The sequence below is a fragment of the Ovis canadensis genome, chromosome 6 (genome assembly GCF_042477335.2).
Source record: "Ovis canadensis isolate MfBH-ARS-UI-01 breed Bighorn chromosome 6, ARS-UI_OviCan_v2, whole genome shotgun sequence".
Lineage (NCBI taxonomy): Eukaryota > Metazoa > Chordata > Mammalia > Artiodactyla > Bovidae > Ovis > Ovis canadensis.
In genome coordinates this window covers 122,210,384-122,238,033 of record NC_091250.1, presented here as the reverse complement: position 1 = coordinate 122,238,033, position 27,650 = coordinate 122,210,384, and the positions used below count along the sequence as shown (strand labels likewise).

The window sequence follows — 27,650 nt, the reverse complement described above, 5'->3', positions numbered from 1 at the left end:
GCTTGGACTGGACTCTTAGGGTTGTGGTGAGCATTTGCTGGACTAATTTGTATGAACTGGCAAACAATGACCAGTAAGATATAATTATAGCATTATACATTATTATTATTCATGATCTTAGAGTCAGCAATCCAGCTGCATTGCCCTTGAAAGAGAATTAAGGCATAGGGAAAATTTGTGTGATTTCTCAGGGATCTGCATGCTCATTGGGAGTGTAATGAGAAGCTTCTGGAAAAAGCTGAACTTGTTCTCAGTGCTTATTAAGAGAAGTGTCATTTCACAGCAGAAGAAATGGTAGCTTTTCATCTGTGCTGGTCAGACTGTCCCTGACATCTTGGGTGTACCTGGGAATACTGGGAAAGGTGAAAAATTAGAGGGAAATGGCCAGGAAAGCTTGGGGCAGGCATCTGCCCCCAAATAGGTTGCCCCGCCTCACTGTCCACCTTCCAGCTCACCTCGTCATCAGTCTGGAAAATGCTGCACATCCTCATTCATTGGGCTTACCAGCTGGTACTAGTGGTAAAGAACCTGCCTACCAATGCAGGAGATGTAAGAGATTCGGGTTCTATCTGTAGATCAGGAAGATCCCCTGGAAATGGAAATGGCAACCCACTCCAGTATTCTCGCCTGGATAATCCCATGGACAGAGGAGCCTGGCAGGCTACAGTTTACGGGGTCACAAGGAGGTGGACACAACTGAAGCGACTTTGCATGCACCTCATCCATCAGTCTGTGGAAGCCTTCCTTGACTACCCCCTCACTTAAAGATGTTCCCATTTATTTATTTTTCCTTCTAGACTATATGCATTGTTGTCATTATACTTCTGGTTTTGTCCTGCTGGAGATTTGGGTCTTATTTATTTTCTGTACTTTAGGATGGGTTGGGTTAGATGTTCTGTGTATTGGGTCCTCTAAAAGGCAATGGCACCCCACTCCAGTACTCTTGCCTGGGAAATCCCATGGATGGAGGAGCCTGGTAGGCTGCAGTCCATGGGGTCGCTAAGAGTCGGACATGACTGAGTGACTTCACTTTCACTTTTCACTTTCATGCATTGGAGAAGGAAATGGCAACCCACTCCAGTGCTCTTGCCTGGAGAATCCCAGGGACGGGGGAGCCTGGTGAGCTGCCGTCTATGGGGTCACACAGAGTTGGACATGACTGAAGTGACTTAGCAGTAGCAGTAGCAGGGCTATAGTGGGAGAAGGTAATGGCACCCCACTCCAGTACTCTTACCTGGAAAATCCCATGGATGGAGGAGCCTGATAGGCTGCAGTCCATGGAGTTGTGAAGAGTCGGACACAACTGAGCGACTTCACTTTCACTTTTCACTTTCATGCATTGGAGAAGGAAATGGCAACCCACTCCAGTGTTCTTGCCTGGAGAATCCCAGGGAAGGCAGAGCCTGGTGGGCTGCCATCTATGTGGTCGCACAGAGTCGGACATGACTGAAGCGACTTAGCAGCAACAGCAGCAGGGCTATAGTGGCTTAAATCAACCATGGGGTTTAAAACAACAGAAAGGTATTCTCTCACTGTTCTGGAGCCCAGAAGACTGAAATCAATCCCGAGGGCTGTGTCTCCTCTGAAGCCTCTAGCGTAGGATCCTTCCTGTCTTCCTCCAGCTTCGGGTGCTCCAGAAGCTCCTTGGCTTGTGGCACCATCACCCCAATCTCTGTCTCCATCTTCCCGTGGGATGGCACATGCCCTTCTCTTGTGTGTCTTCTCCTATGGTCTTCTTTTCTTAGAAAACCTGTTCTTAGATATGGTATGTGTGTGCATGCTCAGTAGCTTTACTCGTGTCCAGCTCTTTGTGACCCCATGCACTGTAGCCCGCCAGGCTCCTCTGTCCATGGGATTCTCTAGGCAAGAATACTGGAGTGGGCTGCCATGCACTCCTCCAGGGGATCCTAATGACCCAGGGATCAAACCAAAGTCTCCTTCAGCTCCCACATTGCAGGCAGATTCTTTACCCACTGAGCCAGCTGGGAAGCCCAACTTTGAATACAAGGCCACCCTAATCCAGAACAATTTCATCTCAAGATCTCATCTTAATTACATTGTCAAAGACCCTCTTCTCAAATAATTCAGTTTTGATAGATGCATCTTTCTGTAGACACCCTTCAATATACTACAGCCAGTATATACTGATTCAGCTATGCAGAACTGACTTCTGTTAGAGCTACCTGAAAACTCCTTGGTCCTGAGAAGAGAGAGTGTGAGAAAGGGATGGAACAAGAAGACATGTGAAGGAGGACTGGACGAGTTTTGTCAACTGACCACTCAGGAGGGAGGTGCCAAGGAGGAAAAGGAAAGCAAAAATAGCCAAAAATTATAAAACCAGAAGTGATAAGTGGATAGTTAAGTAGAGAACCTGGCTCCTGCGAGGTGATATGCTCTTTCTCAGCAGAGGACAAGGTGATTACAAGAACAATTAATTTGCTCACCCACTGGCACTCTGTGCCTCAGTTTCCCCACCAGCCTATGGCACTTCCCCTTTTTTTGAGATGTGCTGAGTTCGCTGTTAAGTAAACTACCTGTGTTGCTTCCCTGGGGGCACTTGATGAGGATCAGAGATAAGCAATAGAGCAGCCATTTAAACTTGCTCATTGGATTTCTTTTACTATGTGGATGAGGCAGGCTGAACGGCCCACAGGAAGGACAGCTGGTCTTAGATGTTTGAGGTCTTGAAAATGGTGCATAACTACCTATACTACTGCCATATACAGAATCATCAACGCAGGCTCACAAATGCCAAGACCAGTTTGTGGAAACGTTGACCATCTCCTTCCAAGGTCAGTTACCAGTTTAATGCAAAGCAAACAGTTTTGACCTGGTATGATAAACATTCTTTAATAATATTTTCTGTGATATACTGAGACTTTATAACTCTTTCAATATGGTACATTTTTTTCAATGTGTTGCTAAAACCTGGAACCCTAAGGAATGATTTGAGCCAGAACAAGCTGGTGGAGAGGAAGACTGTGGGGTGGGCAGACTGTGATGTTCCTTATGATTAGCAAGCAAAACTCCATTCCAAATAACTGGAAAGGGAGGGGGAGAAAGGGAGAGAACCTCTTCTAATGTTAAACCTTCTACTGTTCTCTGTTCTTTTCATGTGTTTTAAAAACAAATAAACTTAACTGCTCACTGTTCAGGTTCAGTTCAGCTCAGTTCAGTCGCTCAGTCGTGTCCAAGTCTTTGCGTCCCCATGAACTGCGGGACACCAGGCCTCCCTGTCCTTCACCAACTCCCAGAGTTCACTCAAACTCATGTCCATTGAGTCGGTAATGCTATCAAACCACCTCATCCTCTGTCATCCCCTTCTCCTTCCACCTTCAATCTTCCCCAGCATCAGGGTCTTTTCAAATGAGTCAGTTCTTTGCATCAAGTGGCCAAAGTACTGGAGTTTCAGCTTCAACATCAGTGCTTCTGATGAATATTTAGGACTAATTTCCTTTCGGATGGATTGGTTGGATCTCCTTGCAATCCAAAGTACTCTCGAGAGTCTTCTCCAACACTACGGTTCAAAAGCATCAAAACTTCAGCGCTCAGCTTCCTTTATAGTCCAACTCTCACATCCATATATGACTACTGGAAATATCATAGCCTTGACTAGATGGACCTTTGATGGCTGTTAACTGGCCAGCTTTGTTCATCTGTTAAATAATCTTTTGTGGGAAGAACAGCACCACCTCCTCATTCTTTGTACCCCGCCACGCCCACTGGAGAAGGCAATGGCACCCCACTCCGGTACTCTTGCCTGGAAAATCCTATGGACAGAGGAGCCTGTCAGGCTGCAGTCCATGGGGTCGCTAAGAGTCAGACATGACTGAGCAACTTCACTTTCACTTTTCACTTGCATGTATTGGAGAAGGAAATGGCAACCCACTTCAGAGTTCTTGCCTGGAGAATCCCAGGGACGGGCAGGGGAGCCTGGTGGGTTGCTGTCTATGGGGTCGCACAGAGTCGGACATGACTGAAGCGACTTAGCAGCAGTAGCACGCCCACTCATTCTCGCTCCTGTTCCTTAGCGGGTCTCAGAGGGGCCTGACCCCGAGTATCAGCCAGCCTCACACCCTGGCTCCCCCAGGGGGAGCGTGCATGTAGCACATACCTGGCAGATTAGAGACCTGGTGTGGAGCACTGGCTGGGCCATCAACCAGCTTGGTGACCTTGAATCAGATCCCCTCCACTCTCAAGGTCCCTGTTCCCTCATCTGTAGCAAAAAGCTGAGAAGGATGCCCGCCCAATTTAGGTTAGTTAAGTTAACTACCCTGCTGAGGGTTACTGTAAAGATGAAATAGAAAAAGAGCTTGAGTTAAACTCTCTTCCTAAAGATAAAAAGCAAAAGTCGATTCTCTGGAAAGGTCAGAGGAAGCTCCCAGGCTGTTGGGTTCTTGGGGATCCCAGGAAGAAGTTGAGAAAATTCCCAGAACCCCCCATATTCTCCTAAAATTGAACTGGTTAAAGCCTTTTCAGCAAATGTCACCCTGGCTGTCAGAGCACAGAAATGTTGCCATACCTTAGAGATGTAATGAAACCAAGGGTCTCCTTCTCAGTGCAGGGACACATCAGAAGTTGCCTGGTATCAGAGAGACCTAAAGGACCCTACGCAATAGAGTGAGTGGTTCACTACTGTGTAAGAGCCCAGGTGGGCAGGGCATTCATTTATCTATTTATTATTAATGCATCATTTCATACCTTAAAAATATTCCTGAGATCACACCTAAGGTCACCTAGTCCTTGTGCTGAGAGAGAAAATATTCCCAGGATATGCGTCTTCTCACAAAAATCCTCTACTCTAGGGGAACATGAACACCTGAACAGGCACCCATACACAGCAATATGATAAAAATATGATTGTTTATCTGCTTGTCCATGGCCTGTCTCCTGACAACCATAAAAGATTCACCAGGGAGGCTTCATGTGTCTTCTTTACAACTCCATCTCATTGTCGGGCACAAAATAGATCTGATATCTATAATATCTCTTAAGATTGTGTTGAGTTAATGAATAAATGGATTCATGAACAAATGAATGAATGGGAGAACAGAGACATACCAAAAATACTAAAACTAAGAGGAAGCAGCACAGAAGACCTCACAAGGAACTAATGTTTGAACTAAGCCTTGAAGAATGGAAACTATTATTGCAGGAAAGAGCCAGTTCTGACTCCATACGGGAACTGTTTCTTGCTGTTGGAACTGTTCGACTTGCTTTTCATTGCTTTGGTTATTGTCATCATCCATGGTATCCTGCCTCAGAAAATCCTGCCCCTCCGCCTGATTGTTAACTAAAGTGTCTTTGTTCAGGACCCTGTCCACCTGTGGATGTCAGGAAGGAAGAATTATCACACACCCCTGTCCTAGGGTTGCCTTTCTAAGATATATTTGCAAGATTAATGGCCTTTTAACTTCGTTTCCTCACTGCCCCCCATCTCTGCTCTATAAAAGAAACTGGCATCCAGACTGCAATAAGATGGTTATTTTGAGACACTAGTCTGCCATCTTCTTGGCAGTAGCTCTCCAGATGAAGTATTCCTTGCCTCGACACCTTGTCTCTGATCCACTGGCCTGTCATGTGGCAAGCAGGGACAATGTGAAGGGCCTGGTCAGAGAGCAGGGCTAGCAGGAAATAAGAGTATAAATAATACAAATTGTATCCAAGGCCCCTGGAGCAGGGATCCTGGTAAAGACTGTGGACTCTGTCCTGTGGAAATGGAGGAGGGGTGGGGATTTCAAGTAGAGGTGACTTGGTTATATTCTGCCAGCTAAAAAGATGGTTGTTCTCATTGCAGTTTGGTGGGTGGATTGGAGCCCAGGAAGCTAGGGGGCTGACACCGGAGTCCAGGCTGGAGAGAATGAAGGCAGAGCTAAGACTAGGTATCATTTAAAGGATTGAAGAGAGATATTTGGGACTCAGTTTCTAGGATCTAGTAACAAATTGTGGAGATGGTGAGGATGGAGAGGACAAGGGAGGGAAGACTCAAGGTGAGTGCACAAATAATTGTTTGGAAGTTGTGTGAACAATGGGGCCTTTCACTAGGAAAGGGCCTGAGTCAGCTGGGGGTGACCAGTTAAAAAATTCCAGAAGGTAGATGTTTATGTCCAGAGGTTAGAAATGAAGTCAGAATGCAGATAAAGATTTATGAATCAAGCTTTCACCTAGATAAATAAAAAATAATGAAATAATAAAATGTATTGAATATAAAATAATACAGTAATGAAACAACTGTGTAATTGTGGAATAACAAAAACTGAAAAATAATGGAATCATGCATCATCTTTCTAGATGATCAATTTACACGGTGACAAAATATATCCAAACAACTCACTACATTTTTAATTTATTGTGTTGCAGTTAATAGGCTATACAAAAAATCCTAGATGGATATTTCTCTCTGTCTGACTTTACTCAGTATAACAGTCTCTAGTTCCATCCATAGTACAGGGAACTCTGCTTAATGTTATGTGACAGCCTGGATGGGAGGGGGAGTCTTGGGGAGAATGGATACATACACATGTACGGCTGAGTCACTCTGCTGTGCGCCTAAAATTATTACAACACTGTTAATCGACCATACTCCAATATAGAAAAAAAGTTTTAAAAAATCCTGGCTGGAGAGAGAGCTTCAGGTCATCTTTCAGCATGTCCTGCACCATCAGGCACCGTCCCAAGTCCTGGACATGCAGTCTCCTGCAGTCTCTGCCCTCATGGAGATGGCAGTTCCTCAGCATCGCAGTCATGAATACAACCTACACGTTAAGTCGAAGGACAACTAAAACTCAGATGAGTGCTAGAAGGGGTCTGTCTCAGAGGAGAAAGGAGGTTTCTCTGATGAAATGACAGGTGAACTGAACTCAGAAGCTTGAGTTTGATGCAAGGGAAGAAGAAAGACAAACAAGCGTTTGAGAAAGAGGGACCAGTCCCTGGAGGAGCCTTGGGGGAGGGAGGAGAGGAAAATCTAAGGTCCTAGAAGAAGCAGGTATGGCCCAAGTAGAGAGAACCAGGAGGGCAAGCAGGTCAGAGGAGCTACCCTGGTAGCTGCCAAGGAGCATTCGTGGAGGAAGGGATCATCCGTTAACGTCTAATAGAGCTCACAAAATGCCTGCAAGAAAAATGAAAGTATATTAAACTTGGCTAATGAAATGAACTAGAGATTCTTTATGATAGAGAATGCATTTCTGAATTTGAACAAATTAACTCAATTTAAAATTAGTTAATCTCTTCATAGAAAATAGCATCGCAAAGTCCCTAAATTATACAGGAGTTCAATACATATTATTTGGATCTGAGTTGCTATTCCTAAGTCATCTTCCTCCCTACCCCGGATGATGTTTGCTAGTTTTGGCTGGATTCAGCCAACATAGGAAAGCATGTAGGACATTTCCTGGCCTGCAGGCACTGTCCTTGTTTGACAGCCTCCCCTTAACCAGGTAGCACGTGTGTGATTCTTTTTGCTGTACAGAGCAATGTCATGGAAATTCAGGGACCTTAGGGAGGACACCACTTGACCACGCTGATGTGAGAAAGCCCATGTCTTCAACCAGTTAGGGGCACTTATTCTACCCCAGGCTATTGCTCCTTGTAAAATAAAGCTCTTACATTAAAAAAAAAAAAAAGGTATATTTTCAAGTAATTGGATTATCTTAAGTCCAGATTTTGTTAACTCCACTGAAAATGCAAAGAGAGATTTGAAATTACGTGTGAGACGTTAATTACTTACATCTCACTGAATGGTTATTTCTATGAATGAATGCACTTAATTAATTTTTCCCCTCACTTCTTGCTATTTCCTGACGATAATCTATTTTCTTTCATCACAGGGGCAATAGAAAAATAGCCAAAGAAGGATCCAGTGATTTGAAATTCCAGAACTTCGCTCTGCCGAAAAATAGGTCAGACTATTTCTTTGTTCATGAATAAAGGAGTGAAACTTTTGATGCTGTGGCAAGTGAGCTGACCAGCGCGCACACACACACACACACACACACATATCGTTAATGGGATAGACACATATTGCTCTCAGTGATCTTAGACGTCACAGGGAGACCGAGATCTAGAACAAGAAGGGACTTGACGTAGGTTGAACTTCCAGGCTGCCAGTACGTGCGTGATGCAAGTGTTGGTTATGGGAGAGGGATGCAGTGGGAGCTGGGGTTAGCAGAGGTAAGCTATTATATATAGGATGGATAGACAAGGTCCCACTGTACAGCACAAGGAAGTAGAGTCACTATCCTGTGATAAGCCATAATGGAAAGGAATATAAAAAAGAATTATATATATATATATTTTATATATATATGTATATATATATATATATATATATGCATGAGTATGTGATAAGTCACTTCAGTCATGTCTGACTCTTTGTGGCCCCATAGACTGTAGCCCACCAGACTTCTCTGTCCATATGGATTCTCCTGGCAAGAATACTGGAGTGGGTTGCCATTTCCTACTCCAGGGGATCTTCCCAACCCAGGGGTCGAAACCACATGTCTTACATCTTCATTGGCAGGCGAGTTCTTTACCACTAGAGCTACGTGGGAACCCCCCTACACACACACACACACACACACACACATACACACACACACACACACACACACACATATATAACTGACTCACTTTGTTGTACAGCAGTAATTTACAAACATTGTAATTCAACTATACTTCCATTAAAAAAAATTCAAAGATTATGTGTAAGGTAAAACAGCCAATAAAAAAATTAAAAATTTTTAAAAAGCACCGCCCAGTCATCCATAGCATTTCAGACCAGGGCTATTTCCACCACCCACCCTGGTCTCTAAACAGCCCAGGAGACAGCCTTTGAGGGGAAAGCTTGCATCCTTCAGCTGCTGAATGATTTAAGTGATGAATCATGGGAGGATCCGGCCATGAGTTCACAGCCAGGTCTCAGAAGTGAGGAGACTAGAGGGAGCCATGTGCCCACTTAGTTTCTTTCCTTTTTCTTTCAGTTGAGCGAAACATTTATGAGCAATTATGGCATTAGGACAGGCTCTTGAAAATGCTGAAATGAGAGGCAGAGTCCTGTCTCCAAGGGGCTCGCAGCCAAGTCTGAGAGCTCAGAAGGAGGGCCACTCGATGAAATGAGTGACAAGGGACCAATTGTGAAGCCAGCTCTAGCTCTGCGTTGAGCCAGGTCTGATTCTGAGCAATGCCCCGCTGCCCAGAAGGGTTGTAGGCCTGCCTGCCCCTAGCCAGAGTCCCTCACCAAATCCTGCCAGAGCTGTCTGTATGCCTAAAGGAACCCAAGAGTTTCCAGGTGGCATAGCAAGACTTGCATCCTAGCAAACTTCAACTCAAGTCAACCTTCAACCATCCGTTCAGTTCCTACTAAGTGCCAGGCACCAGAAGCGTTCTTGGCATGTTAAGATGTGCTTGAAGTAATATTTTCCCTAAGCAGAGTGAATGCATGCCTGTAAAACAGAATACTTGAAATATTTTCAAGGCTGCATTAAGCAAAGGAAAATTTGTGGCTGTTCTCAGACTTCTTCAGTGTTTACATTCAACACATTTGAATAATGCCTTTTAAGTCAATATTTCTGATTTCTTGATAATAGCAAGAGATGGGAGATGGACAGGTTAGAAGTCTTCCTTCAAATGGAGACGGTTGCAGCAATTACATACCTCAAAGTAATATTTACAGTTACATCTGCAAAAGAGAGAGAGCAGTGCTTTTTTCCGAAGCAAATTATTTCAGGATGTGTCATAGCATGCTCGAGATATATTAAAAAGAGCAACAGACGATGTTTCTGCAACCTGTTCCAAACCATTTATAAACCCAAATTTAAAAAAAAAAAAACTCCTATATACATACAAATCTTTGCACCACTACATATTTTATAATGAAAGTATTATATGAATATAAATTAGTATCTGAGATCTACAAATCAAATCAAAATGTCTAAAAACTACAGATTTGGATCTACCACCATACTTTCAGAACTAGTAAATGGATGCTTTCATTCTCCTCTCAAGTGATAATTATCAGCGTCTGGTGATGAAGCAGTAAGGGCAGCACCCCACATGGGCAGGACCAAAAGACAGAATAGGCTCTGCTCCCCAGCTGAGTGGCCTCACTCGGACAAGCCCCATTCCAATGCCTTGCTTCTTTTAGAAATGGTACTTGGAAACAAGAGCAGACTGAATTAACTGGCAGTCAGGTGCTTAGAACTCCCACACTTTCACTGCTGAGGGCCCAGTTCAGTCCATGGCTGGGGAAATAAGATCCCACAAGCAACATGAAAAAAAAGAAAAGAAAAGCAAGAGCACACCGTCTTACCCACCATCAATCCCCCGGATATAAGGAAGTGCTTGTGTTTGGGGAATAAATGCCTGACCTCTGCAGCACGCCTGGAACACAGTAGGTTCTCAATAAATAACAAAGGCCAACAGGTGCTGAGTGCTTGCCACGGGCTAGGTGCTATTTTAAGAGCTTATATGCCGAGAAAGGTAAATATCATATGAAATCGCTTGTAAGTGGAATCTAAAAAACTGGCACAAATGAACCTATTTGTAAAACAGAAATCGAGCCACAGATGTAGAAAACACGCTAGTGGTTACCAAGGGGAAAAGAGGGGAGATAAACTGGGAGATTGGGATTGACATATACACACTACTATACATAAATAGGGGCTTTCTAGGCGGTGCTAGTGGTAAAGAACCTGCCTGCCAGTGCAGGAGACCTAAGAGACCTGGGTTTGATCCCTGGATTGGGAAGAGCCCCTGAAGGAGGGCATGGCAACCCACTCCAGGATTCTTGCCTGGAGAATCCCATGGACAGAGGAGCCTGGCGGGCTACAGTCCATAGCGTCTCAAAGAGTCATACACGACTGAAACAACTTAGCATGGCACTCACGGCACATATATAAACAGATAGCTGATAGTTCAGTTCAGCTCAGTCACTCAGTCATGTCCGACTCTTTGCAACCCCATGAATCGCAGCACGCCAGGCCTCCCTGTCCATCACCAACTCCTGGAGTTTACTCAGATTCACGTCCATCGAGTCAGTGATGCCATCCAGCCATCTCATCCTCTGTTGTCCCCTTCTCCTCCTGCCCCCAATCCCTCCCAGCATCAGGGTCTTTTCCAATGAGTCAACTCTTCCCATGAGGCAGCCAAAGTACTGGAGCTTCAGCTTTTGCATCATTCCTTCCAAAGAAATCCCAGGGCTGATCTCCTTCAGAATGGACTGGTTGGATCTCCTTGCAGTCCAAAGGACTCTCAAGAGTCTTCTCCAACACCACACTTCAAAAGCATCAGTTCTTCGGTGCTCAGCTTTCTTCACAGTCCAACTCTCACATCCATACATGACCACAAGAAAAACCATAGCCTTGACTAGACAGACCTTTGTTGGCAAAGTAATGTCTCTGCTTTTGAATATGCTGTCTAGGTTGGTCATAACTTTTCTTCCAAGGAGTAAGCATCTTTTAATTTCATGGCTGCAGTCACCATCTGCAGTGATTTTGGAGTCCAAAAAAATAAAGTCTGACACTGTTTCCACTGTTTCCCCATCTATTTCCCATGAAGTGATGGGACCAGATGCCATGATCTTCATTTTCTGAATGTTGAGCTTTAAGCCAACTTTTTCACTCTCCACTTTCACTTTCATCAAGAGGCTTTTTAGTTCCTTTTCACTTTCTGCTATAAGGGTGGTGTCATCTGCATATCTGAGGTTATTGATATTTCTCCCGGCAATCTTGATTCCAGCTTGTGTTTCTTCCAGTCCAGCGTTTCACATGATGTACTCTGCATAGAAATTAAATAAGCAGGGTGACAATATACAGCCTTGACGTATTCCTTTTCCTATTTGGAACCAGTCTGTTGTTCCATGTTCAGTTCTAACTGTTGCTTCCTGACCTGCATACAGATTTCTCAAGAGGCAAATCAGGAAGGCAATGCCAAAGAATGCTCAAACTACTGCACAATTGCACTCATCTCACGTGCTAGTAAAGTAATGCTCAAAATTCCCCAAGCCAGGCTTCAGCAATACGTGAACCGTGAACTTTCTGATGTTCAAGCTGGTTTTAGAAAAGGCAGAGGGACCAGAGATAGCTAATAAGGACCTACTGTTTAGCACAGGGAACTCTACTCAGTACTCTGTAATGGCCTATACAGGAGCAGAATCTTAAAAAGAGATTGGATGTATATATGTGTATAACTGACTCAGTGGTGGTGGTTGGTGCTTTAGTCGCTAAGTCGTGTCCAACTCTGCAACCCCATAGACTATAGCCTGCCAGGCCCCTCTGTCCATGGGGTTCTCCAGGCAAGAATACTGGAGTGGGTTGCCATTTCCTTCTCCAGAGGATCTTCCAGGCCCAGGGATCAAACCCAGGTCTCCTGCAATGCAGGGAGACTCTTCACTGACTAAGCAATGAGTCCTTGCCAGTAACTGTAAATCAATTATACTCCAGTTTTAAAAAATGAGAATAAAAAATCTCAATAGGTAGTGTCTCACTGCAGCCTAGCAGTCACATTCTCACTAAGAGAAGAACACAGGCTGGAGATAGCGAATAACTTCCCTGAGGCTGAGGTGTATAGCAAACAATAGGCCTGAGGAGGATAAATATTATCAATCTCTGAAGCAACCCTGGCTCTGCGTCACTGACCTCATGACTGCCATCCCTCAGTTAGGTGTAGGGGTCAACTCCAGCGACAGGTACAGAAGGGCTGTCCTCCCCCACCCGCCCCAAACTCAAACATGCACGGACCTCCTGGTAACATGCAAGGTAAAATGCAAAGCTCGGTGCTGGGGTTTCACAAAGGTGATACCGCCCAGGAGACTATCCAAGAAAAACACCAGATCACATACCTGTCCATTACCCATGACCCGTCCACAAGACTGAGACAAATGTTTTTTAGAACAGCCCATGGAATCTACCTGGTGGAGTCCTCAACACCCACCACTCCCCCATGTGGGCAGAAACAGAAGCAGCGTCACTAATGTTCTCCAATGGAGTCCAAACTTGAATCAATAGCTGAATGCCTAACAAGTGCCAGACTCTCCATAAAAGAAACCTCAGCATTTAATCCTCTGAAACAGGTATCGAGTTGGCCAGAAAGCTTGGGAAGATGTCACAGAAAAACCCCAATGAACTTTTTGCCAACCCACTGTGATCATTCCCATTTAACAGATGAGGAAAGAAAGCCCGAGAGAGGCACCGCGTCTCGGTCACAGCCACAGAGCCGGTGACTAGTAAGAGCTGGATCTGGATTCAGAGTCTGACTTCAAATCCAGGGCCTGTTCTGGGTTCTAAGTTTTCTGTTCCTATGAGTCTCAAACCTACCCCTGTCAAGACTCCACTATGAAGAAGGAGCACATGTCCTGAGAAAGGGCATCCACACCCACATCACGAAGACTCCAGCAGCGATTCTTCGAGCGGACATGTCCTGAGAAGGACATCCCCAATCACGAAGATTCCTAGCGGCGATTCTTAGAGCTGGTCCCTGGACCAGCAGTATCAGCATATCTGGGAACTGCTTGGAAGTGTAGGCCCTCAGCCCCACCGCTGAATCAGACACTTGGGTTTTAGAGTCTGAGCACCTGGATTAAACAAGGCCTCCCAGTGATGATGATTGCTGGGCACGTTTGAGAACCTCAGCATCAAACATTGTTACCAAGAGTGCAAGCTTTGGAGCTGGAGTAAGAGGCCTCTGGGCTCAGCCCTCTCAACTAGGTAAATGAGATGGAAAGAAGAAGATATAAGACGGGTGCAGGAGGGTGGGGGGGAAATGGGAGAGAATGCTGTCCTCACCTGTGAGAGATCACTTGTAACAGAACACGGGCCACTGTGCCGCATGCGGGGACTGAAGCAGACTCGGGCCCCGTGAGCTCGGGAGGTGGTCAGGCTCGGGAGCCAGAGGGCTTTCTCAAGCCCACTTTCTAGGGAGAAGCGAAGCCAAGGTTCACACTCCAAGTGCAGGGCTCTGTTTCCGTCCCCATTCCTGACGAGGCCATTCCTAACAGCATCGCTCACGTTTCCCACATTCATACTCTGCCCAACGCATCACTTCATTGTCTAGAGATTTTTCTCTCCTGCCATTAATACCTGCTGCTGCTGCTAAGTCGCTTCAGTCGTGTCCGACTCTGTGCCACCCCATAGACGGCAGCCCACCAGGCTCCCCCGTCCCTGGGATTCTCCAGGCAAGAACACTGGAGTGGGTTGGCATTGTCTTCTCCAGTGCATGAAAGTGAAAAGTGAAAGTGAAGTCGCTCAGTCGTGTCCAACCCTCAGCGACCTCATGGACTACAACCTACCAGGCTCCTCCATCCATGGGATTTTCCAGGCAAGAGTACTGGAGTGGGTTGCCATTGCCTTCTCCAATTAATACCTGCAGCAATAGCTCACTCCAGGGGACCAGGTGGAGCTGGCTGTCAATTCTCAGGTCCCAGGAGGCCGGTCCTCCGGTCCTCAGGGAGACGGCTTCCCTGTTCTATTCAGTGCACTGGGAGGCCCCCTGCCGGTCCTTGCCAGGCACCCCTGAGATCACAGCTCAGCTCGGGGTGGGCGGCCACTGCAGTAGGTCTGCACTTGGCTTCCCTGGTTTTGCCCTTCCTGTTCTTCAGCCGCTCTGAGGATCTGCGGCGCTGAGAGAGATGTTAAGAATCACTTCTGTTCCCTCTGGTCCCCTCACTGTGCAGAAAGTGTCCTTCCTAAAGATTCCCCCAAGCTGAGAGCTTTACGGAGGGTGCCAGGTGCTTTCAGAGGATGCACGGGAGAGCGTGCTGTCCCGCCAGCTCTCTGTGGTGTTCTGCAAGGAGCTCCTGCGTAAGCTCCTATGTGGAAGATGCTCAATACACACGGCTGAAGGGAATAAGAAGAGTGAGAAGGAAGTAGATAAAGTCAGGATACCCCAGGATGCTATGAGCTTGTACTCCTCCCAGCACCTGGCAGAGACTGGATCCTGAAATAGGTGATAAAAGAAACTTTTCACAGAGCAAGAAGGATGAAAAAACGAAAAGAAAGAGAAGGGAACTGCCTGGCAGTTCAGTGGTTAGGACTTGGCACTTTTGCTGCCGAGGGCCTAGGTTCTATCCCTGGTCGAGGAACTGAGATCCCACAAGCGAGGCTGCACAGCCGAAAAAGAGAGAGAGAAACAGGGAGAGATGGCAGAACAAACAGGAGAGGGACAGAGAGCATGTGGAGGGTGGAGGGGACAGTAGATCTGGGTGTTGCTCTGCCCACAGGAGCTAAAGTCGTCCTGGCAAAGCACCTTGCTCTGCACCGCTCACTCGTCTGCTGTATGACCATCAAACTGCCAAATGAATTTGTTTTCCTCTTTCAATATTTGTCAGGAGCTTAGATAACATATATGGAAGAGATTGTAGCTCACAGGACATGCTTTCTGTCCCCAAAAACTTACAGTCTAGTTGAGGAAAGAAGGAAAAGTGTAATTTAATATGAGATTTATGTAAGAAGTTAATAAGTATACACTGCTTTGAGCTACACGAAGTGTACAATTAGAGCTGGAAGGGCTGACATAGAAGCTCAGGGGAGGGAAGGCTCTGGGACCCTGGTAGGGTAGGAGGCCGAGGAGGTGAGAGTCAGACTAGGCTGGCCCCAGCCAAGAGCGTGGTGGGGGGTATGAGCGTTTCATGGTTCAGAATGAGATCAAACCCTGGTGGTGTCTTTCTCAGGATCACTTCAGGGAGTTGCATCCTCCCAAATATTTCTCCGTAAAAACAAAATAGAAAAGAGAAGATTCTTAGGCCTAGTCAAGGATATCTTTCACAAAAATATGAATCCATAATCCTCCTATGCTGTTGGTGGGAATGTAAATTGGTGCAGCCACTATGGAGAACAGTGTGGAGGTTCCTTAAAAACTTAAAATAGAGCTACCATATGATCCAGAAATCCTACTCCTGGGCATACAACCAGAAAAGACAAAAACTCTATTTCAAAAAGATACATCCACCGCAAAGTTCACTGCAGCACTACTTACTATTCACAACAGCCAAGACTTGGAAGCGACCTACGTGTCCATCCACAGATGAATGGATAAAGAAGATGTGATATATACCCAGAATGGAATATCACTTAGTCATAAAAAAGAATGAAGCAATGCATTCGCAGCAACATGGATGAAGCTGGAGATTATTGTATTAAGTGAACTAAGTCAGATGGAGAAGGACAAATATTATATGATATTGACTAATATGTGGGATCTGAAAAAAATGATACAGTGAACTTATTTATGAAACAGAAATAGACTCACAGATGTGCAAAACAAACTTATGTTTACCAAGGGGGTAGTGTTAGTTGCTCCGTCATGTCTGACTCTTTTGAGACACCATGGACTATAGCCCGCCAGGCTCCTCTGTCCATGGAATTTTCCAGGCAAGAATACAGGAGTGGGTAGTCATTCCCTTCTCCAAGGGATCTTCCTGACTCAGGGGTCAAACATGGGTCTCAAGCATTGTAGGTGGATTCTTTACCATCTGAGGCACCGGGGAAGCCCCACTAAGAAGAAAGGGAGGGGGGATGAATTGGGAAATGGGTATTAGCAGATATATGTAGATTAACAATACGACCTACTATATAGCACTGGGAACTATACTCAATATCTTATAATAACCTATAGTGGAAAAGAGTCTGGAAAAGAATATATATATATATATATATATATATATATATATATATATATATATATAAATGAAGCCTCTTGCTGTACACCTGGATCATTGTAAATCAATTATACTTCCATTTTTAAAAGAACATTTCCATCACCTTCCCCCAAAAAGGAAGGAACCATTATTCACTTATTAAATACGAGACTTGATCTGATTCCACCTTGGTGTGAATTTCATCTGTTTCAAAGGAATAAGGAGTCATTCCTTATTCTCCAAAGTCAAATTTGTAATGAAAACTGGAACCAGTCCCCAGGGGGGACTTGCATGCCCACCCATGGACCAGGTTCCTACGTGGTAGACACCCTGCAGACCTCTCTGAGGGAGGCCGAGTGTGGGTGTGAACCCAGACATGGGCTGTGGTGGGGCTCGAGGCTGTCTCACTCCGGGGTTGTTCTCTCACCTGTGTTTCCCTGCCGCCTGCCTCGCCATCATCCACTCGCCCCTTCCCTCCTCTGTGCTCATTCAACAACATGCTTGTGTGCATAAGCCGCATTCCAGGCACTGTGTTAGGTACCTGGTCTCCCCTTTAGGAGCTAAGGGCCTGGGGTAGGAAGTTTGAGAAGGGGAGCTGGGCTCCACTCTGGTCATATGAGTGTGGGTTCCAGGTGCCAGCTGATCAGAGCAGGGTTTGGGTGCCCATGTTGGAGAAAAATAAAAACCCACCCTGCTGAGGCTGTCACACCTCTTCCTGAAACTGTTACACCCCTGTCCTTCCCTCTCCACTCGGACATGTGTGCTCTGGTGTCACTTTCCTGAGATGCGGCTCTGAGCATCCTTTATCCTCTGCACTGAGACGCAACACACCACCTAGAGGTCAACACAGTCCTTCCAGCTTATCCCTCAGGTTCCCTGCCTCCAAGCTCCCTGTGCGTTTCCACACCTCTGCCCGCGTGTCTCCCTGATGCAAACCCTGCCCATCCCTCAGGGAGGTGGAGAGAAGAGGCTGGGCCCATCAGGTGGGAAATGCGGCACTAATATCCCATCGTAGCCCTGATGCTGATACCAAGATACTGTCCAACAAGAATTGCAATAAGTGTGAGTGAAATGAGCTCCCGACATGCTGCAGATAGAGCAGGAAGAAGGGAATGAATTCAGAAACTTGACCTCCGCCTTCACTCCTTTTTGTTTTATATTTAAAATGAGTTTTGCTGTTGTTTTTACTCATTAAATTGTGTCCAGTTCTTTTGTGACCCCACGGACTGTAGCCCACAAGGCTCCTCTGTCCATGGGATTCTCCAAGCAAGAATACTGGAGGAGGTTGCCATTTTCTTCTCCAGAGGATCTTCCCGACCCAGTGATCAAACCTGCATCTCCTGCATTGGCTAAAGGATTTTTTTTCTTTACCACTGAGCTACCAGGAAGCTCCTAAAATGAGTTTAAAAAGTGAAAGTTGCTCAGGCATGTCTGACTGTTTGCAACCCCATGGACTATACAGTCCATGAAATTCTCCAGGCCAGAATACTAGAGGGGATCTTCCCAACCCAGGGATCAAATCCAGGTCTACCCACATTGGAGGTGGAGTCTTTACCAGCTAAACCACCAGGGAATCCCAAGAATACTGGAGTGGGTAGCCTAACCCTTCTCTAGCAGATCTTCTTGACCCAGGAATTGAACCAGGACCTCTTGCATTGCAGGTGATTCTTTACCAGCAGAGCTACTAGAGGTAGTGACTATTAAAAAGATCAGTCATTTTCCCCAAAATCAGAGAACTTTATTCTAAAGTAATCCTTCTATTTCAGAAGCAGAGCTTTCAATGAGGTATGGAGCTGAGCCAGTTAATCCTGGAGGTTTGGGAGAGGGGATGAAATCACCCCAACCACTTCCCAGGGGTTTTGCTGCCGCATTCTGGACCAGCAGCAGGTGCCTGGGGAGACCCAGCGGGGCCCACCAGACTCGAGAGGGTGACGAGGAATTAATCTCCAAGCCAGGAGCCTGACCCTGGAGACAGGATTAAGTCCCGTCTCTATGGGACCGGAAAAACACACCATCCAAACTTTGTTCCCATGGATAAGACAACATGCGTGTACCCTGCCCACTCCATCAGACCCAGCTCTCCCAGGCAGCAAGGCAGGGGAGTTTAATCTAGGACCCTCGAAAAGTTAAAAATGATTAAACCTTTTAAATTATTAAGAAGTATTAAAAATTCAAACTAACTCAGAAATTAAACATCTTCATTTGTAATGAGCCTTAAATATTGAAAACCACCAACCTCTGGAGGCCAGCTTTGTTCACTCCATACCCCGTGAACTGCCCTGCCCACCATGTGGACACCTGCCTGTCCAAGCAGAAATAGAGAGGGACAGCTGCTTTCCTCGGGGCCCAGATACCGAAAGGAGCAGAAGGGTCGGGAGGGCAGAGGGGCGGCTGCCAAGCGACACACCATTCAGCTGCAGCCTGTTCACACGTGGCCACGTGATGGATGCTGTTGACGACAGCAAGCCAGGGAGTATCCTTGTCACTCCCTGGCAAGAGGCAGCTTGCTAACCATGGGCCTTGCTTGAGCACAGAGAGAATGCATCAAATCTCCAGGAAGTCTGCGAGCGGCATCCTTCATTAATCACCCTGGGCTGTCAGGCTGTGAAGAGTGTTAACACTGGAGCCTTTTCAGAGTGCTTGTCAGCTCCCGGTGTTGAGACGTGGTCTGCACTCCAGCCAGACATACCCCTGGAGTCCAGGATGCCTCCCCAGACTCCTTCTTGCAGCCTCCCTCCCCCTCCCCACCCCGCCCCCACCCTGGGCTTTTGGGCTCAGCTGGAATAACAACATCATTCCTGCCTGGCTGCTTCCTCTGCTAATTCATCTGGCTTGCATTGACGCACAGAGGACCCTGGGGTGCACAGTCCCGGAGGATATGACATATGAATGAGCACCGTGGCTTTGGGGCCCCACCAAGAGGAGTCAGCAGATAAACCACTTGCAGATGGTTTTACAATTGGGAGGAAGCTTCCAGAGGCAGGGAGCCTGGCGGGCTAAGTTGTTGCCTCGGCTGGTGAATAATAAGGCCATTCCTGTGGATTTCCATGTCGCTTTAGACACGTGACTTCTAAGTTTTAGTTGCATCTGCAAAGCAGGGAAAGCCCACAGGCCAGAGCTGAGCCCTGCTCAATGCCTGAACAGGTGTTTTTCCCTCCAGATATGCTCTTTTTAGCATCCCAAGACCTGTCCAGCCTCCAAGAATCTGAAACCTGCAACCACAAATTGGACATTATTTCCAACGTGCTTTCAGACGTTGATGGTCTTTGAGTCTAAAAACTGGGTGGGCGAGGGCTTCCCTGGTGGCTCAGTGGGAGAGAATCCACCGGCCAATGTGGGAGACACGGGTTCGATCCCTAATCTGAGAAGATCCCACCTGCCACGGAGCAGCCAAGCCCGTACACCACAACTGCTGTGACTGCGCTCTGGAGCCGGGAGCCGCCGCTACTGAAGTCCACATGCCTAGAGCCAGTGCTGTGCACCAAGAGAAGCTACCGCAATGAAAAGGCTGGGCACGGCAACTACAGTGAAAGCCCCGCTCGCTACAACTACAGAAACGCTCGCTTAGCGACAAAGATCCAACTCAGCCAAAAATGAAATAAGTAAATAAATAAATTTTTAAAAATAAAGTAAAAATGGGGGTGAGGCCAAGATTAGACAGAGAAAGAAATCTTAATTTAAAACCTGAAGCTCCTCCTCCAGTCCCAGGAAGAGGGTGCCTCATTCTCAATGTCCCAGGGTCAGGACCACATCCTGCCTGTGCTCACACGCTGCCTTCTGTCCACAGCCCGCCACGCCTGCATCAAGCTGCCTGTACCGTCGCAGGAATATATCATCTCCATGTCACACGTCAGGAGTTGCGACTCTGGGGAGCCTTTCGTGGCATTAATCAAAGACCAAGATGTCAGGGAAGAGGCCATGTGTGGAAAGTGTCAAGAGAGAGCTCTCAGGCCCCAGATAAATGATCTGCTTCTTCCTGGCTGATTTACTGTTAATTTCTGCAGGATCTTGAGCAACTTGAAAGAGAGCCAAGAGCGAACCACAGGGTACCTCAGGGCAGCGCACAGTCCTTCCAAAGCATTACTGGCCAGCGCCTGCAGGCAAGGGCCAGGGTAGGTGGCAAGGATATCGGGGCGGGGAGGGGAGGGGCATTGTCCCACAGGCAGGTGGCAATTCCTTCAATCTTGGCAGGATGGGATGAGCCATGGAGCCCTGTGAACCCCACATTTCCTCCATGAACTTGGAACAGTGGTAGCGACCTCACAGAATCTTTTGGGGCATGAACCTTATGAGAAGAGGGCAATAGGCTGAGCTGGAAGTGGGACTCGTGGGCTGTGATCTCCTGGTGACTATGATCTCCCAGCTTAACTCTTCTGTGCCCGGTATCCCAGCCACCACCAACGAGACCTCATAAATATTTACACCCGGCATGTGTTGTGATGCTCAATTAATTGCTCCTGTGACGCACTTCGAGAGCCTCGGAGGATAGGTACCCTGCAAAGACCAAGGGTTATTAAAGGCACAAACAACTAAGCTCACAGCAGGCTCATCCTTCAGAGCTTTCATTACCCCAGGGCCTTTCAGATCATTGCCCGAAATCTAGGGAAGAGGAGCTTCCAAAAGCACACTGCCCAAGGGAGAATGTGGCGACCAGAAGAAGACCTCGTTGGTCTTCCCAGATAACTTCACCACTGAAGACATGCAAAGGCCTGAAACTATTTGGAAAAAATAAATAACAATTCATCCTCACTAGTCATCAAGGAAGTGAAACAGATAAAAAGAATCAAGTAGCAAGAAGGAAAAGTTGTTTTAAATGGTTTTAAATGGTCGTGGATTTAACAGTGGTAAGATGTGATGAGATGATCACCCCTCACTCTAAACAAGAATATAGATTGAAAGATTGATGCAAACCGTCCGGAAGGCATGTGACTGATATGAAACAAGGAGCTAAGAAGGCTCACATTATCATTGTCAGACACTTCCACTGCACTTGATGGAGTCTCTCCAAGGACATACTCAGCGATCGGATTCAAAATGCAATCAGGGGTCCACAATGTAACGTGATGTACAGTTGCAAAAGGGAGCAAGAACCTAATTTCCTCCTCCAGAAATCACACACGAGATAAACAGCATGTTTTTTAGTAACAGTTAAAGATCTACAACGCAGTTTTTATCGGGGTACAATTGCTTTACAATGTCATGTTAGCTTCTTCTGTACAGTGAAGGGAATCAGCTGTATGTATACATATATCCCCTCCCTCTTGGTCCCCCCTTCCCACCTTCCCCATCCGTCTCCTCCAGGTCATCAAGAAGCCCTGAGTTTGAGCTTCCTGTGCTTTATAGCAGGGTCAGTATACTTTACCCATGGTAGTGTATACATGTCAGTCCCAATCTCCCAATTCATCCCTCCCTCCCCTCCCTCCAGTATGGGTTCACACGTCTGTTGTCTATATCTGCAGGAGCCTACATATTCTTTCATATCATTTTTAGGCATCTATATATCACAATGCACGCAGGCATCCTCATACGCACATGCGCACATATGCCTGAGCCTCGCTGAAATATTACCTGTGGTGTTGACCATTTTTTTCCTAGATGCACGTCTCTATTTTTCTAAATTCTCTGTAATGAGCTGTTCCTTTGGGTCTAGAACAGCACAAGCACAAAGGAAGTGCTCTATAACTTGATTTGCGACCTGCCTTCGGTGACTACCTGCTCCTCTGGGGAGGACAATGAACTGAAAGCAGCAGACGCTTACCTTGGTTCTCTTTTCTGTCCTAGGTCATGGCCCAGAATCGACAGTGCCACAGGTAAGTCAGGGCCCCCCCAGGCACCGAAGCAGTGGGAATGTCAGCAGGAGTCTGTTATTCCTCCTTCCACCCTTCTCCATTTTTCCTTGGATAAAGCTATCGGCCTGTTCAAGGCGACTTTAGTGGCCTGTTCAAGCAACCTCTGGTTGCTCCCAGGCTGGAAGTCTATGACGTCCACAGCTTTGGAGGCTGCCAGCTAGGTGGAGATCCTGGCTCTCCATTTACTAGCTGTGTAGCCTTGGATATAGCACAGATCCCTGTTGGCCCCAGTTTCCTCATCTGCAAAATGGGTAGAACTCTGCCAGAGTGCCAGTATTTGTGGCCGGTCGTTATTGTTTGTTCAGCTAGACGGTACATAATGGGCTCCTTCTAAAACACGTGTTGGGTGAATGAATGAGTCAGAAACCACTTTTTGTGCTTCTCCTAGATCTCTTTTAAAAGGGCCTGGTTCCTATTAGTAGACGCTTAGTTAAGACCCTGTTAAAGTTTGAATAAAGTATTATATATAGTTATTCATCTTAGAGTATTGTTATATCAAGGAAAATCCCATAAAATTTCCTAGAACACTGGTGGCTAGAAATGATGACTGAAACGAGACTTTAAAAAAAAAGAGAGAAATCGGGAATTCCCTGGCTTTCCAGTGGTTAGGACTGCAAGCCTCCACTGCCAAGGGCCTGGGTTTCATTTCTAGTCAGGGAACGAAGATGCCACAAGGCATGGCCAAAAAAAAAAACAAAGGAAATGAGAAATTGACCAGAGGGAGTGTGCAAAGAAGCAATAGAGGCTTTGGGAGTGATGTCATCACAAATGAATTCACAGGATTCATTGTATTATATTATATATAATGAATTATTCTATATACTACTTATAATGTGTTATATTCATATAACATACGTTGGAGAGTATAACCAGCACCCGATGTGCCCCGCACAGCAGCGAGAAGGAGGAAAAAGCAAAATCAACTTTGCAAGTATGAATATAAATAGGAAACAAAAGAACACCCAGGTCTAATCCTTCTTACAAAAGCTTCTCAGTCAGGTCCTAAGAGAGGTTGCCCTGACTCAGCCGCTCAGTCGTGTCCAACTCTTTGCCACCCCATGGGCTGTAGGCCGCCAGGCTCCTCTGCCCGTGGGATTCTGCAGGCAAGAACGCTGGGGCGGGTGTCCATTTCCTTCTCCCGTTCTCTCAAGGCTGTTGTTCCTAAATCATACTAAGTCTCTGTTGTCCAGCATATTCTCTCCACATGCTTGCCACCTCTCAACACCTTCTACCATCCACTTAGAGTTTGGGGAGCAGCGGCGGAGGGGCTGTAGAAAATTCTAAAGGGGATGGTGCCTCAAATGAGGTTGCTAATCTGATTCGGCGGCCGGTGAATGTTAAGTGTGACCTGTATTCTCTCCCTTGGGACTTGTTCTCCACCTGCCTTAAGGGAGAGGAAAACTGACAAACAGATTCCGTTTCAATAACAGCATTCTAGAGACACAAGCAAGGAAACGGAAACAAATCAACCCCGCCTCCAAAGCTGATAGAGATGAAGCTGCCCAGACTTGCCCAGAGCACTTGAATCTACACCCTAACAAAAATACTTAGTGAACCAGACCACCCCAGCTTCTGCAAGCTTACACACTATGGCCTGTCTACTGAACTAGAATAAAGCTGATATAATTAAAGACGCATGTGAAGATTTATATAAAAGACAGTTTATCACCGTGATATTTATAACATTCCCGGGTAGTTTAAAGGTGCTTGCAATTTTGAATCATGCGAGCTATTGAAAATATGGTAAAAATACAGTTGAAATTAAAAGAACATCTATATGAAAGAATACTATATAGACATTAAAAATGATGATCTTGAAGCATAGTCACTGAAGGGTATATTATAGCAAGATATTATATGAAAGGGCAGGCAAGAAAACACACACACACATTGTGATCATATACACATAATTTATATCATGTCTGTATATGTGTGCTTGTATGTGTGTCAGTGATTTTGCTCTACTTAAACATTTATAGTGGCTATCTCTCAGTTGGGAAAGAAACTGCCTGCCATGCAGGAGACCCAGGTTCTATCCCTGGGTCAGGAAGATCCCCTGGAGAAGGAAACTGCAACCCACTCCAGTGTTCTTGCCTGGAAAATCTCATGAACAGAGGAGCCTGGCAGGCTACAGTCCATGGGGTCACAATGGGGTCACACAACTTAGCGACTAAACCACTATATCTTGGTATGGGAATATTATTGTGACTTTACTTCTCTTTTTTGCTCATCTGTATCTTATGATTTTCCTACAGCAGCATATTTTTTATGCTCAAAACAATCTATCAAAAACAAAAAAATTCTCTAGGCCTGGGAGAAGACAGACACATATCCAAACTTGGAAAACCTGTCAATACCAACATCTTTTGTGATACATAGAAAACAGTGTCAAGTTTTTCCACAAAATAAACTCAGGAGATTATCTCCTTTCACTGAATAAAGATCGATATTGGAGAGGACAGCCCGTTTAGAAAGTGCGTCCTTCCACCTTAAGTCACCATATACAATAAAAACTCTGATAAAGATGTTTGTTGGTTGACTCAATTAAACAGACAACAAATTTCATTTTTACAGGAATACTTGTTTTGTTTTGTTTTTCCTAAGGAAAATCAATCTTAAAGGTTGTGTGTGTGTGTGGTTTTTTTTTTTTTTTTTTTTTACCCTCATACAAATTTTAAGACTTGGCAGGGGGAGAAAATGGTAGGTAAGGAATATGTGAGCATCCACTGCCGCCTGCTGGCCATTTCTAGGTAGTGCAATATCTGTATTAATATAGCAGAGGCTCCTTCTCCCCTATAATGCTGGGGAAGCTGGTGAACAGAAACAAATTGAAACGTTAACAATCAAATTGCAGGAAAAAGCTCTCCACCCAGTTTTCATAAACACAAGCCAGGATTCCAATCATCCAAGGCTGATAAGCCCACGGATTTACAATTGCCTTTAAAATCCAGTGTGTATCAGAATCTCAGCAGCGAAAAATGCTTATCACAAGCCCATGCCAGGGTTTGTTCTTTGGCAGAGCTATAGTGAGGCGAGAAGGATAATTCTAATTCAGGTAGTGCTAGGATAGTCTTTTGAGAATCACTGGCTGAAGAAAAAAATATAGACAGGTGGATGGAAACTTACCAAGTCTGCCTCCACCAAGAGGCAGCTGCCTGTTTAACTGTCACCATTCATCCATCCATTTATCCATTCATTCAACCAACTGAGGCAGTTTCTTAATATGTCAGATACTCTAACCAGCTTTGACCACGAGTTTTTGTCTGTTTGTTGTAATTGATAATAATTCTACTTAACGCGCTTATCAAAGCACACGTAACATCAGAACACTAAAATACGCTTAAAAATACAAAATGCCATCACAATTCAATGAGATATCTTGACCACAAGTTTTTGAAAAGGGAAATAAAAGTGAAAGTTTCCCAGGTCTTGGCTTGTCTGAGATTCTCATACCACACTTTACAGATGAGGAAACTAAGAGCTAGAAAAGTGAATTTCCCAGAGCTATCTGGTGAGACCCTTGAGCCTGTTCTCCCAACTCCCAGTAACATTTCCCATATAGCTATGTCTGCAAGTTTAGACTATTTGTGACTTGAAATTCACAGATCATAATCTTCAGATCAGGAGACTATGATTCAGTGAATAAAACTGAAATTCATTCCCTGAAAACTGAAATCTAGCCAAAAGAGCTAGATGACTGAGCAGGTAGATAGATAGATAGATAGATAATTAATAAATGGATAGATAGACAGAGATTTAATATGTATTAGATATATAACATACATAAAATTGCTGTTCAGTTGCTAAGATGTGTCCAGCTCTTTGAGGCCCCATGGAAGGCAGCACACCAGTCTTCCCTGTCCTTCACTATCTCCCAAAGTTTGCTCAAGTTCATTTCCGTTGAGTCAGAGGTGTTATCTATCCATCTCATCCTAGTACATAGATTACCTACGTCTATATATTCTATTTATATTCTTTCTTTCCCTGCCTGCTTCCCTCCTTTCTTCCTTCTTCCTTCTCCTCTTGACTATCTAAGTCATATAGTCAAGATTTATTCAACATCGTAAACCTTGACTCAGAGACTGAAAGCAACTCTAGGAAGTCCCTTCCTGCCTTTCCCCATAGCCATGGATGGATGCCAAACAGAAGAGGTTCTACAGTTTGGGACCAGCCAGGGTGCAGAGTGGAAACGACCCCCATCTTCACAGACCGAGAAGAAGAGCAGGCTGATGCCTTCCATCCCCAAATACCTTCAAGTTTTTAAAAGATAAAAATAGAGAAAGGCACTCTCATGTGGGAGAAAGAACCTGGGATGTGAGTATGGAATTCCAATATCAGTGAGTTCTGAGAATGAGAGAAAATGGAAAGAAATTAACCTATCAGGTGGGGTGCCTAGTATGTGCCAGAGCTTTTATAAACTTGTCTAATTTAGCTGTAGGGTACACAGTTTATTCTCTTCGATGCATGATTAGCCAAACAGGGCCCAAGCGAAACTAGGGAACTTGTGGAGACGCCAATAGACATAGACGCCAATAGCATAGAACTCAGCTTCATAACAGCACACGTGTTAAGTTGGGCCCCAAACAGTGTCAGCCTCGGTTTCTCAGTCATTGACCCTCAGAGCCTCTTGGCCAGAAGGGAGCTCTGCTGGAAGAATCCTTTTGAATAACTGACAGGTGCTTGTAAACAATTGAATGCTGGAAAGGCACATATTTTGTCTGAAAATGGGCACTAACTAATGAACAAATTCCTAATATAGATCTGAAGATCTAAAGATCTGGACTGAGTGAAAAAAGATTTGGTCTTGAAGTTGACCTTGAAAAGACATGAAATGCAGAACACAGCAATTCCTTAGGGGGGCACTGAGCTGGAGAGTTATTTATTTAAGCTTCTCAACAGTTATTTGGGGTAGATACTCTTATTCCTGGGCTTCCCAGGTGGAGCTAGTGACAAAGAACCCTCCTACCAATGCAAGAGATGTAAGAGAGTCGGGTTCGACTTCTGGGTCAGGAGATCCCCTGGAGGAGGGCATGGCAACCCACTCCAGTGTTCTTGCTATGGACAGAGGAGCCTGGCGGGCTACGGTCCATAGGGTCACAATGAGTCCAACACGCCTGAGCGGCTAAGCATGTAGGCACACGCTCTTATTCCTACCAGGCTTGCCTGAGGTCTCA

The 27,650-nt window shown here is 45.6% G+C and overlaps 1 protein-coding gene across 7 annotated transcripts in view; it reads left to right on the top strand.

The window, feature by feature from the left end:
• The window catches only part of CLNK (cytokine dependent hematopoietic cell linker), a 223,646-nt gene that overhangs the window by 88,667 nt on the left and 107,329 nt on the right, over positions 1 to 27,650 (top strand). For 4 of the 7 annotated variants that reach the window (XM_069593264.1, XM_069593260.1, XM_069593261.1 and 1 more), the window contains exons 3-4: positions 7,827 to 7,898; positions 22,409 to 22,437. In XM_069593264.1, the coding sequence (XP_069449365.1) occupies positions 7,827 to 7,898; positions 22,409 to 22,437 (101 nt within the window). The remainder of the gene's footprint in view (positions 1 to 7,826; positions 7,899 to 22,408; positions 22,438 to 27,650) is intronic. The other 3 variants (XM_069593262.1, XM_069593259.1, XM_069593263.1) reach the window with 1 other exon arrangement.